Below are 21408 nucleotides of genomic sequence, written 5' to 3'. Positions count from 1 at the left end.
AGACCTTCGTCTTCTTGCATTTCTATTAACTCCATTTCTCCTGATGCCGTTCCAGGAAGTAGCTTTTTAGAAGCGGGAAACCGTTGCTAATTACATCAATTTCAAATGGATTTAATAGAAAGATGGTTTTAATTCTTGTAAGTCTACAAATCCTTCTTCAGAATCGACCAACAGGTTGTTTAATTTTGCTCGATAGTTACTGATGGATGTAGGAAGAATATCACACCCTGAAGTCGCTTTTTTTTTTTCAAACGTGGAAAGTGATTGAATGTCAATCACAGGACAAGAATATTTCAATTCTGAAATATTCTTGTCCTCGCCTTGCAGCGACACATTGAAATTTTGTAAATGTTCCATTATATCGGTAAAAAACATGAAGTCCTGGATCCATTGATTGTTTTTTAATTGCGGATATGATTGCTTTTTTATATCTAGGAATTCGATAACAGGTTCCAATAAAGCTACAAATTTGTTCAATGCATCGTACGTAGATAATCATCTCACTATGCAGTACAACCAATAAATCATTTATTTGTTCATTCAAATCAAGTTCATCAATAAAATTTCGAAACTGACAGTGGTTTTTTGCATTGGCTGAATGAAATTTACGATTTTTATGAGTGGTGTAAACAGATGTTGAAAATTAAAGTGTTTTGCAACAAGATATTCTCGATGCAAATTACAATGAATTGGAATGAAATCGGGAATGCTTTCGTCTTTTTTTTAAAGTCCAATTAATCCTATATTCTTACCCACTATTGCTGCTGCTCCATCAGTAGCCACACTTACTAATTTACTTTTCATAACATTTTTAAGGGCAACATCAAAAGCTTGCTTAATATCAAGGGCCACTAGTACTATCTTTTAATGCTATTAAATCTAATAATTCTTCTCGCGTCACTCCGTCCTCAATAACGAAACGAATAAAAATTGCTAATTGTGGTTGGTCTGTAATGTCAGTTGATGCGTCAAGCGCCAAACAAAATGCTACACAATCTTTTATATCGTTTTCTAATTTTGATAATAAATCCACGTTTATTTCTGAAATTCGACGGAGTTATTAGGGCCAGTGACTCAATTGTATCAAGAATGTTTTGCTTAATAAATTACTCTTCGGTATAAGGCCATTTTGCACGCGCGATGTTCCATGATATTTTAAAACTAGCCTGTATTACAGTTTTAGATTCTTCAGTAAATTTTGTCATGAAGTTAATTTGGTTATTAACTGAAGATTTCAACGATTTAAGCTTTTTAATTCGTATTTCAGATTCTTCTGGATATTGAGACGTAAACTCGCAATGCAATTTTTCATTTTTAGAGAAAAACAGTTTTTTTTTCCTTTTTTTTTTGGCTTTGCCTCGATTTTTTTTAAATTATTATCATCATTCAGGAAAACGTTATTAGGTGATTACCCATGTCTGCTAGAAAATTAAGAAAAATTATAAATATTTTTTATTTGTTAGTTGAGCAGCAATAAAACATAAGAAGAGCACATGCGGCTCACGAGCCGCAGTTTGGCCACCGTGGCTATATGTCATTATCTCTATAAACTTCAGTGTTTCTTAGTTCGGAAAATTTTATTAATAATTATAAAATTCTGTACGTATCGTAATCCCCCAGTCTTTCAGTCTGAATTTATGGATATACTTTACAAAAAAATGTGTTTATTATTTTTAATTCATAAAATAATTAAAAATCTCTCATCACAGAAAGATTGAATCGTCTTCGCCTACAGTTTTTGGTATATTTTAGTATCCTAATATGCCATTAAAGCCTCCTACTATTATCAGTATTCAGTGGCTCATGAAATTTTGAACATCGTTATGATGTTTCTTTACCTGTCTTTCCTTGTTCAGGGACGCACACCCTCTCTAGCCAAAACATTGTGAAAACGAAGCCTGTTCTGTCTTATCTAACTGAATGGGCCGGAAACAGGCAAGTGATGGCGTTATTCTGGTATGGGATTGTTCCCATGAACATTATTGGAACCCTCACCCCTAACGAGGTGTCCAGATTCGCCTCACTGAGCCTCTAACGAGGAGGTTCAATCAGGGGAATCCCTCATGAGCCCTAATGAACAATCTCAACCGCTAGTTCTAACCTGTCATGTTTGGGACAAGATATCTCCCTATGTGGATGTCAATGTGGCCCAGTGGATCTGGACTCTTCCGGCAAAACAATGCCCACTGTCATTAGGCTAGCAACTTGCGAGCATGATTCAAAGAGCGTATCCATATATTTCGTATGCACACTTAGACGCCTAATTCAGATTTTAATCCCGCCGTACACTTCTGCGATTATGTTGAACACGGCACAGCCGGTTTATACCAATGGTTCCGTCATTGGCTGACCTTGCTCTGTCTACTTTATTCCGAATACTTCGGATCAACACCAGGAGGAGCGTAAGCGGCTATCTCTGCGAAAGGAGAACCAACTCGCTACAAAGTGGATTGTCTTAATGTTTTGGTTCACGAGTGTATGTTCCCATTACTATCGAGTGAACATTTGTCTACATTGCTGTTGTGTTCTACATTCGACTAGAATTATAAGTGTAGCTTATAATTCTAGTCTGATGTAGAACACAAAAAGACTAGACTGCCCCAAAAATAAAAATAATTAATATTAATTAATTTTATTTGTAATTACTTGTAAAAGGAATGAAAGACTAGAATGAGAATGTAATCTTCGCTTATAGTCTAAATCATCAATGAAGAAAATATTGTTTATTTTTTTCTTTCAACAGATAAATCACTTTATTAATCGATTATGTTCTTTGATAAAAAAGTTCTGAGTGTGGATTCCGTTTTCAAGAAGGAGAAATTTATTATTATTATTATTGTTATGTGACATTTCCAGGGAATCCAAAGACTCATCCAGGGAGGGCACCTACTCTAGAACTCTCCGCTCCACCAATCCACCAACAACAGCGAACCGCAACTACCATCATTCTACACCAACGCCATCTACTGCCCACCACCAACACTACGGATACGCTAGCCACTCGGCCAACCAGGCAGACACGAGTAAGACTTTTATGACTAAAAGATGAGTCAGCGGGTGTCGTTCACCTGAGACAAAGTTTTATTTCCCAGAAGTTGGAGTTCTTTTTAATAGGGCCAAACCGGTTAGAAGAACACGTATCTTTAACACGTATAATGCATTGACATCATAACCTTAACTGCCTCGGCAGTAAGTCCAGCATCCATCGCAACGATTAGTAAAGAAATTATTTTATTATACAGTACCAGCAATAATATTGTATGAATACGGAATTTATTTATTTATAATTTATTTAATTTAAATCAGGCTTCAGATATAAACATTTGAGTATAACTTTTAAAACAAAAATATATATGACAGTTATTTTGTGAAGTTTCGAAACAAACCATTTTTTTAATATAAAATTAGTCTCAACTTTCCAGTTGTTCCTTGCACTAATTACGAGTGTAGTTATGGTTGTTACTGCAGAGGAAGAAAAGAAAGATGAAAACAAAAAAGTCAGGACCTTAATCTATCCATATTTGTACACGGATCACCTCTTCTATCCTGCGTATTACAACAAGCCTTTGACTTACACTTATTATACTTATCCCTATCAATATGTGGTGCCTATCAGCTATTTGTGAATCCTCAGAGAAAACAAGGTAAGATATGATGAAACTTCTGTCTCTCTCATATTTAGAAAATTATTTCTTTTCTAGAAGTTTATAGAATGATTTTTTAAATGATATTATCAGCATTTTTTGTGGGTATAGACGAATACCGTAATATAACATTATTATATTGCTCAAACTATTATTAATCTATTGTACTAATGATCTGTAAGTATTAAAAGTAAGAGACGTGTCTATTAAAAGTTTGTAAAAAGAAAGAAATAGAGCTACAGTTACATAATCATGTATGCAGTTTATTTTTGTAGTCAGTTGAAACATCATTGTTCTTACCTGTAATATAATTTTTTTTCCAGCATGGCTATTCTATCGGAGTGAATAAATGTACATCACGAAGGAAGAAATGCTTTTATTGTTAAAAATAAAATGCTACAAAAAAAGGTTTAGTTGATTCATTCCAAAACTTTTGTATCATCTGTTACATTCTTGTATAGATTTAGCAGATCGATAATCCAAATCCTGTTCGAACATTCTATATATTTACATGAACTTACATCATAGGTTGTTCCGGGGGGTCATTGTCTCCTTATTAATTAAGGTAGCGTTAATAACAAACAGTCTATCAGGATCTCATTAAGAGACTACTGCTACAATTATAAACCATTCAGTATGGTTTTCTTAATACGAATATTATAAGCATCAAAAATGACTGCTAATTGCACTAGCTTCATTATGACTAGGAAGAGATAAGTGAAAGAGGAATGCAGGGCACATATCAGTTTAATGACGTTCAGTAATAACCCCACCCTTCCGGTTCCCCTTTTGATGAGGTAATAAACTAAATCACATACTTGAAGCATTTACGACAACATAGTAATTAGTGCACAGCTTTTACTAATTACATTGGCAAGTGTTATTAACAAATAAAGTGAATTTAGTTGGTTGTTAAAGAGATATAAGGAGTTGCTCAATTAAGTGTTTCTTCTACCAGTGTCTGTCAACGTAATAGACAAAATTTAGGAGTATAAAACAAACAATCAAAGAAATAATGGTGGACTAAGGTAGTTGTGATTGGTATAATAGCAAAGAGAATAAAAAATCCGGTGTTTTAATTAATTATCATTTGAGATTAAAGTGTAGTAAATATCATTATTTCATTCATTCTTTCGTTTCATTATTTATTCATTCAAAAATTATTTTGTTTATTCTAAAAGCTGGCTTTGGCTAGCTTTTATTATAGCTGAAAAGTGTTACTTTAAAAAGAAAATGCAGTTCACAAAACTTCATTCTCTTTAAAAAAAAAAAAAAAAAAAAAGAAAGAAAGAAAAAAGAAAATGAAGAAAGATAAGAAAATGCCGTTCACAAAACTCAAGTTAATCTGTTTTTCTGCTAAGACCCCAATTGATTTTAGAACTAAAGAATATTATATGTTTTGCAAATTTAATTCTGTATTTAGAATTATCATATCAAATATTTTATTTAATATTATTTTTAAATAAAAATGATCTTTTTAAATAAAAATTGATATTTTTATATAAAATTATTATATAAAATTATCGTTATTTGTATTAATATACCTTTTTTATTTTAAAATAATTTCTATATATATTATGTATACTTATTTTCATTCCAAACAGTAATTTTCTTTTATTGTGATGAAATATTGTGATTAAATTTTGGTTGGATATTTAACTGAAGTTTTGGTGTAAATAAATATTAATGATTACGTTTAGTCTTGAAATCATTTTGACAACAAAAAAGACAATTTACATAATCTTCACAAACGTCTCGTTAATTTCAGAGTCACTATACTTAGTTTTTGCCTCTCTTTCTATGTGAGGATTTACAAAATTTCTCTCTCGTTCTGTCTTTTCATAGTTACGAATGTATTAGAATTCTGTTATTATGAGCACAGTATCTACCGTATTTATTCGAATATAACTGGCACGTTTTCCCCAAAATTAAAATTAATAAATCGTTGAGCGAAATATATGCGGGGATTTTCGGACACTGCAGTGTTTCAGGAAAAAACTAAATTGACGTTTATAAATCTTCAGTATTCATTATAATTTATAATTGCTCATATTATTTATTAAAATGAATGCATTTTAAGTTTAATAATCAACGTTATTCACGCGATCAGCCGATAACCTTCATCACGCGATATATTTGAATTTCTGCAATTAAATTAATTATTTTCTGGAAAAATCATGGTTCAATTTAATTTTTAGTGAGCCTCCGGCCAATCCAAGATCGAGTAGAAGTCAATGCTCTCACTCCCACATTTCCTCTACCGCACTATCATATGCATAGAGATGGAAGAAATTGGTTTCTTCCATCTCTATGCATATGATGGTGTGGCATTAACAAAAGACAGTGCTACTCGATGAAAAAGGCAAATCGACCATTGTTGAGTTGAAATATTGATTCTCTTCAACTGAATGACAAAATATCTGAAATTGCCATGGCAACATTCACTGTCTATTTCTTAAAGTTTTATACTTTTTTCGTGTGCGAACTATAAGTGAAACTTTTTAATTTCTTTTTTCGGAATTTAAATCAGGGATGAGGTATACGCGAGGGCTAGTATATTCGAGTAAATACTATCACATTCATTTTTCATGTCTGTGTTTATTTAGCTTTTGGGATTAGAATCCACATTGTGGCAGAGATATATTATTAGATTGCTTGAATTTTGTAAACTTGTAATTTTAGGTTCAATCATCTTTAGAGGTAATCTTTTGTTATTTATTAAAACAATCATGGCTATATTAAATAAGCATACTTATCTTTATTAAATTATTAAATATTGAAACAATTTTTGCTGTCTTAGAAATTTATTGAAAGTAATATTTGCGTGATTATTTCATTTGATAACAAGATTAAACACAGAAATTGACGGAAGTCAGGTTTATTATTTTCACTGAAGAACGACGAGTACATACAGACAGTGAACTGAAGTTGAGCCTACTAATAACATTATCTCCAGAATAGGGTAGTTGGTTGGGTTAGAAACACGTAATTACATAGACTTCTGAGAATCATAGGCATCTTCTGTGGACAATGGCTTGTCTTTTACTCTACATTAAAAGATAATACCATTTAATTATTACCAACCTGAAAGTAAAAAATGACAGTAATTGATTTTAAGAAATTTAATTTAATTTTAAAATACGTTTTACATTATTTTAATAATTAAATTTTATCTTTTTTAATTTTAAATTTAATAATTTAAAATTACCTTGGCGCATAATAATATATGAGATTCTTTTCTATTTTTGTTAAATAATTTTGCCGCAAAATTTTGATACTCAGATATTTGAATATAAAAAATGGCTAATCTACCAAAAAAGGCATCTGCAAGATAAGCAGTAAACCAGCTTTTTTTTTTCTTAGAGCAAGCATGACGGAATTTCTTTTTTAAAATACGAGAAATGCCTGTGAAGCATTAGGTTAGGAGAGAGGAATAAACTCTTACCTGGTAATAATTCTATGGTTATTACTAGGTCGAGTACGTTATTCAGCGTCAATTGCAATGCACTGTGTTACTGATTTAATCTGCAGTTTGACGTCTACATTGATTCTACATTAATAGCAAATGTAGCTTTTTTTTAAGTAGACTGCTCAAAGATGGAAAATTTTACGGAATAAAAAAATTAACATCCATAAAATATAATAATTTAAGAATCAATTATTCTTTTCCAATTTTGGACGGCTTTTTTTTTTTTTTTTTTTTTTTTTTTTTTTTAACGAACGAATCTTTACACTTACCAACTTAATTTTTTGTCCTCTTTAGAATTTCCTGCATTGAATAATTTGCATTTGAATTGTGGTTTCAAAGTTGGTTATGGACGATACTAGGCTGCATACAATGAATGGAAAATGGTACTTTCAAAGACTTTGAAGTTTTGTTTTACTGAATTTGGAGCACTTTGCCTAAAAAAAATAGGCTATTCTACACCACTCTACTTCACCATTCATTCTTATTACGCAAAAAAGGGGGCTTGAACTTGAGGGAAATTCTTTTTTTAAGGAAACCACGTTATTCTTGAAAATACAAAACAGTTTGGTGGTGTTTATTTTTACCATCAAATTTAGAAAGAACAACAAAATCCAGATTCACAGCTCTTACTAAACCAACAACTAAACGAATAACTGATAGCAACAGAAAACTTAGGTGAAAATTTATTCCATAAAAAAAATTTCGCTCAAAGCGTCAAGAACATTATCTGTATAAATTTAAAAATGAAATAAAAAAAGCGACATAATTGAAGATTTGGCAATGCAAACGAGGCAAGAATGCATTTACGTTTTTCTGTGCGATCCTCTGTCTTGGCAAAATGCGATTTTCTGTCTTGTCAAAGTAAACTGCCTGGTTTATAGGCTCGGTGAAGCACAGAGTTGGAACAATCTGGACTTGAAGAGCATTGTCCTCTTCTAAACACGTTCTGTGTTTAGAAGAGGTCAGAAAGATTTGTGAAAGATTAAGCAGAAAGATCTTTGAAACCCTTATTAAATAGATATCTCTTTTATAAAAACTTTTTTCTCCTTAACACGGCTCTGCCTGTTTAATTTTTTAAACATTGTTGGGACTTTAGCGCACAGACAGATGTAGGTTCAATCTTCCATTATGCACCTCTGTTCCATTTTTAAATTTATACTGAGGATGCCTTTGATATGAACACCCTTCACAGGTCTCATAGTTCAACCGAGTTTTTGTCGCCGTTTTTGGATCTACTTTATCTGAAAAAATGATAACCTTTAAAAAAATCTCTCGTGTAAAAAAGAGATACGTACTTAAAACAAACATGACGTTTGCTAAAGAAAAAAAGGTGAAAAAAAAAACACTGATTATTTCTTAATTGGACAAATTGAATATGGGATATATCTATAAGAATCTGTCCGAAATGCTTTGAACTGTACAATTAGGTCAGAGAAATGAGTGTAAAGGAAGTTGTCAAGTAAGAAAACCAACAAGAATGAGCACTTTGTAAAACATGCCTTATACTCAGAATTACGACTTTTATAGTATAATGCATCATAGAGTGCTTGGTGAAGTTATATGGTTGTAAGGCTCCGCATTGGAAATTTCAGATTATTATTCCAATGTTTCAGCAAAAATCTTTCAGAAATTAAAATGCAAAATTATTCAAATGGAACATTCATAACGAAAGTATTGGAAGTAGATAAATAATCAATTATTTATCTGTTTCGAATACTTCGTTATTATTTATCACAGCCATAACCTACCTGATGTTATGACACTGCAATCATTCTTTGATTATGCTCTATGGTGCTAATACACCTGCACCAGCACCTGCTGCAGCCACTGAACCACCATGATGGAGATGGTGGTGGTGGTGGTCTGCTGGACAGTTACAGCCTCCACTATGAGCTACACCTAAACCAATTCCCCTACTCTTCCCTGCCCCTGCTGCTGTAAGAGCTCTACCTACATGGTGTCCTCCTACAGACATAGCCCCTGCTGCAGCGGATGAACTTGCACCTCCATGTCCTCCATGGGCACCTGAAGCTGCTACAGCAGTGCTTCTTGCATGGCTTCCCCAGGGATAATAGTAAACTGGGTGGTGACCATAAAGTAGATGGTGGCCATAACCTGGATGATGACCAAAACCTGCATGGTGACCAATACCAAGATGATGACCATATCCTGGGTAGTACCCATAAAATACATGATCGCCATGATCTGGATGGTAGTGGCCTAAACCGAGGTGATGGTGACCAAAATCCGGATGGTAATAGTGACCAAAATCCAGGTGGTGCCCTAAATTTGGATGATGGTGATAGTGGGGCCCTAAATGTGGATGGTGACCATAGCCTTCAGCTAATGAAGCTGAAAGGGCCTTGGAACCAGCTGCTGCACCTTCTGCAGAGGATGCTGATAAAGCTTTACCAAATGGCCCGCGAGACAAAGCAGCTGAGCTAGCTCTACCATATCCATCTGCAGCTCCAAATTCTGCAGCAGCAGCCGATAATGCTGCTGATCTTTCTGATTCAGCAAATCCTCCTCCATGAGCACGAGAAGCTGCTAAGGAAGCTGATCTTGCAGCTCCACCCCCGCCTCCCTTACCTCCACCAGCTCCAGCTGCTGCAAGTGATGCAGATCTTGATGCTCCTATGCCATGATGATGGTCTGCTTCAACTGCTCCAGCTGCTGCTGCTGCCGCTCCAGATAAACCATGATGGTAGCCATGATGATAGTCTCCATAAGATCCAGCTGCTGCAGCTCCTGCGATTCCATGATGATAGCCATGATGATAAGGATGATGAAGGTCATGTCCATAAGATCCGGCTCCAGCTGCGGCTGCTGCACTTAGGTGATGATGATCTCCGTGATGGCCATCGTGAAGAGCGCCATGATGGTAGCCTCCAAAACTTCCAGCTGCAGCTGCTCCAGCTAGGCCATGATGATAGCCATTATGATAGTCTCCTCCATATGCACCAGCTGCTGCTCCAGCCACGCCATGATGATACCCATGATGGTAGCCATGATGAGGTTCTATTCCTGCTGCTCCAGCTGCAGCTGCCGCTCCTGCTATCCCATGATGGTATCCGTGATGACCTATAGCTCCACTTGCTGCTGCTATTCCATGATGAACTCCATGGTGATCATCATGATGAATGTCATGGAGGTATCCATGATGAACAGCTCCACTTGCTGCAGCTGCTGCACCTGTCATTCCGTGATGTACTCCGTGATGATCGTCATGGAGGTAGCCATGATGAACAGCTCCACTTGCTGCAGCTGCTGCACCTGTCATTCCGTGATGTACTCCATGATGATCGTCATGGAGGTAGCCATGATGAACAGCTCCACTTGCTGCAGCTGCAGCACCTGTCATTCCGTGATGTATTCCATGATGATCGTCATGGAGGTAGCCATGATGAACAGCTCCACTTGCTGCAGCTGCTGCACCTGTCATTCCGTGATGTACTCCATGATGATCGTCATGGAGGTAGCCATGATGAACAGCTCCACTTGCTGCAGCTGCTGCACCTGTCATTCCGTGATGTACTCCATGATGATCGTCATGGAGGTAGCCATGATGAACACCTCCACTTGCTGCAGCTGCAGCACCTGTCATTCCGTGATGTATTCCATGATGATCGTCATGGAGGTAGCCATGATGAACAGCTCCACTTGCTGCAGCTGCTGCACCTGTCATTCCGTGATGTACTCCATGATGATCGTCATGGAGGTAGCCATGATGAACACCTCCACTTGCTGCAGCTGCAGCACCTGTCATTCCGTGATGTATTCCATGATGATCGTCATGGAGGTAGCCATGATGAACAGCTCCACTTGCTGCAGCTGCTGCACCTGCCATTCCGTGATGTCCTCCGTGATGGTCATCATGATGAAGAACAGCTCCACTTGCCGCTGCTGCACCTGCTAATCCATGATGTACTCCATGGTGATCGTCATAAAGGTAGTCATGATGAACAGCTCCACTTGCTGCTGCTGCAGCACCTGCTGTTCCATGATGTACTCCATGATGATGATCGTCATGGAGGTAGCCATGATGAGCAACTCCACCTGCTGCAGCTGCTGCACCTGCCATTCCATGATGTACTCCGTGATGATCGTCATGCAGGTAGCCATGATGAACAGCTCCACTTGCTGCAGCTGCTGCACCTGTTATTCCGTGATGTACTCCGTGATGATCATCATGATGAATGTCATGGAGGTAACCGTGATGAAGAACAGCTCCACTTGCTGCTGCTGCACCAGCTATTCCGTGATGTACTCCGTGATGGCCGTCATGAAGGTAGCCATGATGAACAGCTCCACTTGCTGCTGCTGCCCCTGCTAATCCGTGATGTACTCCGTGATGATCGTCATGGAGGTAGCCATGATGTGCAACTCCACCTGCTGCTGCTGCTGCACCAGCTATTCCGTGATGTACTCCGTGATGATCGTCATGCAGGTAGCCATGATGAACAGCTCCACTTGCTGCAGCTGCTGCACCTGCCATTCCGTGATGTACTCCGTGATGATCGTCATAGAGGTAGCCATGATGAGCAACTCCACCTGCTGCAGCTGCTGCACCTGCCATTCCATGATGTACTCCGTGATGATCGTCATGGAGGTAGCCATGATGAACAGCTCCACTTGCTGCAGCTGCTGCACCTGTTATACCGTGATGTCCTCCATGATGGTCATCATGATGAATGTCATCGAGATAACCATGATGAAGAACAGCTCCACTTGCTGCAGCTGCACCTGCTATTCCATGATATACTCCATGATGATCGTCATGATGAAGACCATGATGACTTATCCCAGCTGCGCCAGCTGCTGCTGCTGATCCACCGCCACTTCCTGCTGCTCCTGCTGCACTTGCAGCACCTGATCCTACAATGTCATGATGTTCTCCATGATGATCGTCATGATGACCAGCTGCAACAGCTCCAGCTGTTGCTGCTGAGCCTGCTATTTCATGATGTCCTCCATGATGGTCATCATGATGAATGTCATGATGACTTATTCCAACTGCACCACCTACTGCTGCTGATCTACCGCCTCCTGCACTTCCTCCTGCTGCAGCTGCTGCACCTGATCCCACAACGTTATGATGTTCTCCATGGTGGTCATCATGATGGGCAAGATGGTGGTCTACTCCAATAGCTCCTGCTGCTGCACCAGCTGCAGCTAATCCATGGTGACCGTCATGGTGATATCCATAATGATCGCCTACTCCTACTGCCCCAGCTGCTGCTGCTGTTGCTAATCCTGCAGCACCATGATGATAATCTCCAAGATAGTGATGATCAACTGCTCCAGCAGCTGCTGCCGCCCCTGCCATGCCACCATGTACTCCATGATGGTAGTCGACACCAGCTGCTCCTGCTGCAGCTGCAGCCCCCATACTGTGATGATCGCCATGGTGAAGATACCCATTATGATGTCCAACTCCATAAGTTCCAGCTGCTGCTGCTGCTGCTGCACTGTGGTGATCACCATGATATCCACCACCAGCTGCTGCTGCCGATGCTGCAGCTGCGCTGTGGTGATCACCATGATATCCATGATGTACTGGTAATTCACTTCGAGAAAATTTTCCTGCTACATCAGACTGAACTGACTTTCCAGTATTCATTGTTGAGACATCTTCCACAAATGCATTTCCTGCTCCAACTCTTGATATAGTTGCTTTAGAATCCGAATGAGATGATCTACCAGAAGCCCCAAAGGCTCCTCCTTCGTGTACCGGTCCATATATATCTCCATGAGAACTCATCTTTGCTGCTGCATCGACTTCGCTATTTGATGCTGAACTTGCCATATCAATATCTTCTACAAGCGCGTTACCAGCTCCAACTCTTGAAATGGTTCCAGCAGCATCCACTGTTGATGCCCTTCCCGAAGCTGCAAATGCCGATTCATCTTGATAATGTCCAGCTATGTCTTCTTGTCGTTTAATTGTTCCCGCTGCATCTACAGCAGCTGAGCCTCCACTGTGTGCCATTTGTACGTCTTCGACGAAGGCATCTCCAGCCCCAACTCGCGAAACAGCAGCGTTTGAAGCAGCGTGAGATGCCCTTCCAGATGAAGTAAATGCTCCCTTTTCTTGAACGTTTCCACCTGCATCACTGATAGTTTTGAGTCTTCCTGCAGTGTCTAGTTCTTGAGAACTTGAAGACTGGACCATTTGCATGTCTTCTACATATGCATTTCCTGCTCCAACTCTTGATAAACTACCAGTAGAGTCTAAATGGGATTCTCTTGAAGAATGACTCATGGCAACATCTTCTGCTACCGCAGGTAAAGGAGCATACAAGTATGGTTGAACCGGTACATATCCATAACTATTGCTAGCTGCTGCTGCAGCTCCAGCAGCGCCTCCGCTAATGACTCCATCAGTGTTTATCTTTAAATCAGCAGTTAGAGGAGATATATCCCGAAATCCAGCGGCTACTTTATCACTCAATACTTCTGCAAGATCACGTTTGTTTTTAGAATGTTCACTATTTGAGTTGCTGTTTTCTTTGTTGCGACTCAGTGTAGCAGCTGATGACAGTAAAAACGTTGTTGTGAAAGCAATCGAAAAGATCTGAAAATAAAAAAGAAAAAAATGCAATAAATAAATTACTCCAGAGAGAGTATACGCATGACTATTAAGAGATATAAATTTATTCTAAAGAAGGGTTACATAGTCATATTTCGGTTTACTGTTATTATTATTATTCCAGCTCTCTCTCTCTCTCTCTCTCTCTCTCTCTCTCTCTCTCTCTCTCTCTCTCTCTCTCTCTCTCTCTCACACACACACACACACACACACACACACTCTTCATGAGATGAATTCCATTTTATTTGTAATTAATTAATCATTCTTTAAACAAGCTATAGTGTTGCCACTTGCCATTCTTGAAGATTTTTTGCAATATCTGTAAAGATTTAATAGACTTATACGTTAGGGTTTCGAAAAGAAAAGTAATGTAAAAATCAACTTCATAATCCGATATTAACATGGGATATATAAGGGTAAACTCCCTAAAACTGAAATATTTTTAGTTTTATTTCCAACTATTTGATTACTGGAAATGGCAGCATTTTATTGGGAATGTAATTATTATAGCGATTTTCGCTTGCATCGTTATTCACAATTACATAAATGAGAGAGAGAGAGAGAGAGAGAGAGATCTTACTTACCCAAAATTTAGTCCCCATGGTTGACCCCTCCGGAGATGCTCACTCGATGAGGCAGTCCTTCCGAATAGATCTCGAGCGCTCGGACTGAGCTACTTAAAGTCCATAGACACTCCCCTAAAAACAGTCCCACGGTTCTAATTTCTTTTACGCCATCGAATGATTCTATAGTTACCGTAAATGTAGCGAATCAAAGTACCTCGTATTTCGTGAGAGTTTTCTCCAAAGCCATCCTGCAGACTATTTTTCAAGGTGAAGATATCACACTTGATTTTTGCACTTGAAATTGATATCTTCGCCTACTATAAACTGAGTGCCATCAAATAAAGGCTCATCCGATTTCGACACATAATTCTGTTGAAAAATCACGAATATTGTTGAAGTAAAAGTGTTGGGTTGAATTATGTGCCTGAAATTACATATTTGAAGTAATAAGAACATAGTCGTCAACCTGAAGAATTACGCAGAACTTCCAGTGTCGATTTATTTTTACTGTACCATGTTTGACAGTGACCCACTTTTAGGAAACATGATCCCAACTTGGTATATTGTATCATACCATAAAAGATAATATAACAGCTGTGAGACTATTCTGGTAATAGAAAAGCAAGAAATCTATAGATACTTCAAACACCTGTTATGGACCTATTTTATTATTAAAGGCTCATTAAACGTTTTGTTTTTTTAATAAAACATCCTAAAATGAAGGTATAAGTGACTCATATTCATCTATTAAATGTTCCAGGTCAGTTTGAAAAGTGCTCTCTGTACATGAAGCATTTTATGACTAAGATTCGTGTTTGCCAATGTGTACGCCTCAATGTTTCATAATCCATATTGCAAACTGAGAATCCTTCTTAGATTTCTTTCTTTCAATGCATTATTTTTTTTTCCATTTATTGTTCTTAGAATATGGTTACATACTTTATTTAATGTTTTCTAGATTAGCTTCAAGATTTTAAATGTATACTGTTAATTACGCCTGCATATTTATACAATCAGACACATTTTTTTTGTTAGATTTACTTTGTAATTTAAAAAGAGTTTATAAGACTGTTTTTACTCTTGGAAAAAAAGAAAACAGGAAAAATCATGTAATTGTTAGACAAAGATCATCAAAAATTATCACCTTGATATAATCCTAAACTTACGACGCTCTTTGTTATGAGATTGAATTCGAATCGAAGGTAATAAAAATCAGCTTATTTTAAACTGAGTTGAAATAATTTTAAAAAACAGTCGATTGTTTTTCTTATAGTGAAATATTGTAAAATTTGACTGTAAACATAAAAAGAATTTTACCCTTTATCATTATTATTATTATTAACTCATACGTCCAGGACTCATCATGATAAGCGGTTTTAACACTATAGCATTGGCATTCATCAGAATTATTTACACTTAATAGCTAAAATAACACTAATAATTTTCATTGATTAACCATCTAACCCACACAAGGCTTTCTATACATCTTTATAAACTCCACTGATATGCACCTCCCACCACCACCACCACATTGACAGAACTCTTATCTAACTTCCGTGAAGGATCTCTGGTTCTTTTCCTTTTCACCATGTATTGATAAATATCCTTGCATATATCCGACAAAATCTCTCTTCTCTCAACTTGTATATACATTTCATAATCATCTCCATCATCTGTCAGCCTTACAATCTATACAATTCACATTTATCAGATGATATTCATCCACATAGCCAACATGCCAAAGTCTTAAAATCATCTTAGTTATTTGCTTTTGAACATTTTCTAATGTTGGTTCACCACCTCCTTATATTAAGGGGATTAAATCAACTGGCTTTATATAATTACACAACCATTTGTTTCTCGCTAATTGATAGTATTATTCTGTGTGATCTTCTCTACATATGTTCATTGAACTTCAATCCCGTTTATACCACACTGCATTCCATCTATTTGATCTAAAGTAATTTCGATCTTGGCTTTTTCGGGGATTAAATTAAGGGGATTAAATCAACTGGCTTTATATAATTACACAACCATTTGTTTCTCGCTAATTGATAGTATTATTCTGTGTGATCTTCTCTACATATGTTCATTGAACTTCAATCCCGTTTATACCACACTGCATTCCATCTATTTGATCTAAAGTAATTTCGATCTTGGATTTTTCGCTTGCAATGCACAGATATCGACTGAAGAATATCCTACTTCCACAAAACATACTATGGAAGTTGGATTAACTACTTGACGGTTGTAAAAAAAAAAAAAAGTTACTTGGCTAACAAGATATTAGGCCTACGTAAAAGAAACAGGGAATGGAAATAATACTATTAAAACAAAAACAAGTTATCTAACACATTTTATCTCAAAAAGAGAGTTAAAAGAGCTCCTTTTAATAATAATAAGATAATTGTAATAATAATATATTTTCATATGTTATAGTTAAAAAAAAATTATGAGTGGAGAAGAAGAGAAAGAGAGAGAGATGAGTAGAAGCTATCATTACAGCAATACGCAATGCAGAATCCAGACACTTTGCATCATGCGCACAGCATTACACTTTTCACGTTTTGCGCATGACATCACACAGTCGGTATATAAAAGTACGAATTTGTAACAGTTATACACTGGTGATGGTTGGTCACTGTTTAACAGAGAATGCCGCAGTATGAATGCTAAGAAAATGGTTGAAAGTAAAATACGGTAATTTGAAATATATATATACGTCAAATAACAGATATATAAGCTTTTGAATTTCGATATTCGTTTACTTCCTCAGTATTTTAGATCGCTAGTTGAGATGTAATAGATAATTGTGTCAGTAGCTACAATTAAATAGAAAAGCACATCTGAAAAGTTTATGTACCCAAATAAAAATGGATGGATCGTCTGTTGATTTATAATAGAGTGCGGGATGCTACTAGAGCAAATAAATAACAAAGCTAGATGATTCGTGTTTTTTTGTTTAAATTTTTTCTTATTTTATTAATTCAACAAGTCATTATTAATGTTAATAGTCAATGTATTAATTTGCTAAAAGAACGCGAAGAACCAATTATGCGTTCCCCCACTCCCCACCCCTCTAATGGTCAGTTAGCCTGTCTCCTGTAGAAGGACATTGGCTTCATAATTTTAGTTGCTTTAGTTCGTAAATAAAAACACAATATCAAATAACAGTGCTTTGGGGTTTTCCCAGAGGAGAGTATCATTAACGTCTAAATTGTAACCGGCCTCTTAGTTTGACTAATGTGGCCTGTAGAGGTCTCTGGGGAGCTTTTTTTTTGAATGCTTTATCTTTTTTTTTTAACTTTTTAAATTTAAATAGTGACTTGTTAACTACTTGAATAAAATTGAAAGACGAATACTATTATTCCACATGGAATTGAAGTAACGGCAGATCGAATCCAAGACTCAATGTTTATTAACAACACTTATGATAAACATTGGGTCCTGGATGTTTAATACTTAAGATAAACATTCAAGACTCGATGTTTATCATAAGTGTCGTTAATGAGATTTATAAGCTTAAGAGTTATTACTGTAATTCTAGATAATATTCAATTTATATTTTATTCTAACATTTTGTAAAGCCTAGTCTAATATTCCATAGGTGTCGCTGCATGATTTTACAGGAATAAAGGGAGCATATGTCAGCATATAAATCTCAAGACCTCGGCAGCTGCAAATGCGTCGCCCCAAATTGAGATCATATCGATAGGGCACCTAATTTTATATAATTCGCTATCAGGATTATGTTATTAAATAATATTGAAAATTAAATAAGCCATGCTGCTTTATGTTCATCAAAATCTTCCAAAATTTAAACCACTTGTTTCATCACATAACACAAGGCCCGATTGGGCAGAATTAGTCCAATCGACTTAAGGCCGGCCTTGGATCTAAGCAATTTTTACATTGAAAATTATACAACCTTTTCAATAATAAATATACTGACAAATCTTGTGACATAGCAAGGTGGCAAGGCCATGCGTGCTAAATGACCAGAAATTGAGTGTTGCCTCGAGTTAGGTTACCATATTAGTCAATCAGCGATGCTAATGCAGTACAATTAAATCATTTAAAATCAAATATGACGTCATTGCATATGATTGTTCAAATAGCTGTATCGCGAAAAAACTGTTGCCTATTCTTCTTCTTCCTATCACGAATCTAGGCCTGATGGGCCTGTCTTGGCCCAGTCTAGAATTTCATCGTCTGACTGCTTCTCTGACCTGTTGGTTTGTAGCTATGGGCGTCCGCAGAGGGAACAAACGGGACACTTTTCCCCTCGAGATCTACTTGTGAAAAAAAAAAAATTAAATAAAAATTTATTGATGTAATTATTTGTCTCCAAGCTTTGCCCCACCTGAAAAATTTTGCTTTCCCCCCCTAGAAAATTTTCTGCGGACGCCCATGTTTGTAACTTAACTTCCTCGGTATTCAATTATATGGCATTCGATCAAGTTGTTTCTCTGTTTGTTTCTGAATTTTTTATGGGTTCTGTTATTGGTGTTTGGTTTAGTTCTTCAGCACCTTAATTTGTCTTCTTATTGTATAACCTTCTGTTCTTCTCACACTTACTAATTGCCGGTGTGAGAAGAATAGAAGCTTAGTCTAATGTATAGGCTTCTGTTTATTATACTATTTGCTTTGAAGATTTAGTTAGAAATTTCTAACTAAATGTCTAATTTAGTTAGAAATGTCTAAATCTTTATTATAACTTAATATTTATAGCGTAAATGATTAAAATTGTTTACTTGATCGATTATTTTAGTGTCTATTACTATTTTAATTCCGAGTGATATTTTTCCTGTGAATGCCATAATTTTAGTTGTCTTTTTTTCCCTAGAGAGGTTGATATATTATATTTTTTTATTATTAAATTCGGTTTATATACAGTTGTTTTCGTAGAGAGTCATGTATTATTACGTGACACCTCAAAGGAGTCCAAAGACTCATCGAGGCGGTCTTTCTCTACACCTACTCAAAAATTCTCCGTCTCCATCAGTCAACCCACCAACTACACCAACGCCATCTACCGCCCACCACTAGTATTTTCACAAACAGTCATGTGTCTATTCCCACGGCGGAATTCGAATCCGCAGGCTTTTGGCTGGAGAGCGGATACGCTAACTACTCAGCCCATCAGTCGGGCTGAGATAAAAAATATCTAAGGTAAATTTATTTTCTGTATGAATTCCTTCTTTGTTGGTCAACATCCATTCTTTGATGATTTCATATTCCAAATAATATTGAAGAATATGACATCTTTGTCTAACACCTTTTGTTTCTTCAATGATTAGAACCGAGAGAAATGAAAACAAAGTGTATTAATACTACGCAACTAGTTTCATCTTGTATCAGCCTTCGTCAGGTGCACATTAAAAAACGAAATAACCTGTAAAAACAGATGGAGGAAATAACTGTAAACAATCAAGGAAAAATTAGTGTATATATAGTTCAACGTTAAACAAAATGTTATTAGACTTGTCCCATAGGACTGTATGGCAAGGGTTTTCTTTATTTGAATTGATATATGAATTGATTTGAATTGATATAATAATAGAACATGGCTAGACAAAGCACTGGCTCACGTTCTCTTGTAAGTGACGTCTCTCTTGTGCTCCAACTTGGTTAGACTATAATAAATTTAGTTTAATCCTTTATCCAAGTGTAAGCCAAAAGTTTGCGCCTGAAGTATCTTTAGGACTGAGGCAACTCGTGGTAAAGGTGGACCAAGCTCTCATCACTCCTTGTCTCGGTATCTCCCATAATGCAAAGCACATCTCCTTGCTGACATGTATAATGCTATGCATTAATGGAAGTGCCACTACCTGGACCGGTTTCGACCTTTATTGTGGTCGAAACCTTTGTTTCGAGTGTAAGCAAACAAAGTTTGTTTGCTTACACTTGGATAAAGGATTAAAATAAATTTATTATAGTCTAACCAAGTGAAAAAAAAACTTCGAACTTCTTTCTCTAATCTAGAGTAATTTAATAATAAGGTAAGACACCTTTTGGCAACTCGTATAGGTAAATATTACTTCTCCACCTTTACCACGAGTTGCTCCAGTGGGGATATAGGCATTCGCGGAGTTGGAAAGCCTATAGACCTTTGGAGGGTAACGGATGGCATTGCTGTAGCCAGTGAAGTTCTAACTGAGGCTCGGCTATTGCTGTTACCCTTTTGCCATGATCAGAGCTTTAATAGCTCAATAACACCTTATCCCTATACTGTCCTCTACAGATAACGGGGAAGATGAAAAGCATTCTTGCTTCGCCCCTTTAAGCCAGTCCTTATAAGGAGTTTGCTCCAGTCCTGAAGATACTTCAGACGCAAACTTAGTTTGCTTACACATACCGGAAGTAAATCTAATTTTTGATCTAACGTTTGTATATATTGCGAAATGTGTTAATATCAATTCATATCATAATTTGTATCTTAAATCGGCTTTATAATGATTGGTACTGCGTTTATTTTCTGCAGAAAATGAATGTACTATCAGTTTCCTATAAAATGTTCTGCAGTATATCAGTACCTTGTGGGGGCTAAGTATGGGTTAGATGTTTGTCTCTGATGAATCTAACTGCTCTCTACTGTATTGCAATGAATTTTAGGTAGCATTTAGAAGTGTCATCCTAAGCATGAGAGCGACGATTGAATTAATTTGTATAAAGTGGGCAGTTATTTGGAGTTAAAGAATGCTGGTTTGAGAGAGGACAATCTTCTTGAATGTTAATCAATGGTTATTTAGGATTATTTTTATATGAATCCTGACCATGAAAGGGTGTTAATCTATAGTGCATTAGTAATAGGAGGAGGAGGCTAGGTGTTAGATAATCCGAGAATTGTACTTTCTTAACTCATTTCAGATGGTAGATGAATATCAGAAGATCTTAATGTGCATCTGCTTTAAAATTCTAAATATTTAACTGTGATATATTGAAGTATAATCTCAATTTTACTTTCGTACACTATTTAACAACACAATCTCCTTCACTTGAATGAAGTCGTGTAGAACATTCTTCCTACAGCCGAACACAGTCCTGCTGTAGGAAGGTACTTGCCGGTGCAAAAGGTCGAGTAATTATGGAACCAGATAAAAAAAAATAAACAAAAACAAAAATAAGAGAAAACAAAAG

General features: G+C 36.5%; 1 protein-coding gene across 2 annotated transcripts; it reads right to left on the bottom strand.

Annotated features, from left to right (window-relative positions):
• Positions 1 to 6506: 6506 nt before the first annotated feature.
• Positions 6507 to 14445, bottom strand: LOC150096836 (uncharacterized). Of its 2 annotated transcripts, none has more exons than XM_090407833.1 (3): positions 14287 to 14445; positions 9703 to 13687; positions 6507 to 6728 (listed from the first exon to the last, which is right to left on the bottom strand). In XM_090407833.1, the coding sequence occupies exons 1-3, from the start codon at positions 14302 to 14304 to the stop codon at positions 6721 to 6723; spliced, it is 4011 nt and encodes a 1336-aa protein (XP_090263959.1). In that variant the 5' UTR covers positions 14305 to 14445; the 3' UTR covers positions 6507 to 6720. The 2 variants fall into 2 exon arrangements, with proteins under 2 accessions (XP_090263959.1, XP_090263960.1); XM_090407834.1 differs by having other exon boundaries at positions 6507 to 6691.
• Between the last annotated feature and the right edge of the window lie 6963 nt (positions 14446 to 21408).

This window comes from Typopeltis vanoorti, chromosome 18 (assembly GCF_054136105.1).
Source record: "Typopeltis vanoorti isolate ZY-2024b chromosome 18, IOZ_Tvanoo_1.0, whole genome shotgun sequence".
In the NCBI taxonomy this organism is placed as follows: domain Eukaryota; kingdom Metazoa; phylum Arthropoda; class Arachnida; order Uropygi; family Thelyphonidae; genus Typopeltis; species Typopeltis vanoorti.
Note: the sequence above shows the minus strand (reverse complement) of the source record. Positions and strands in the feature narration are given on the sequence as shown.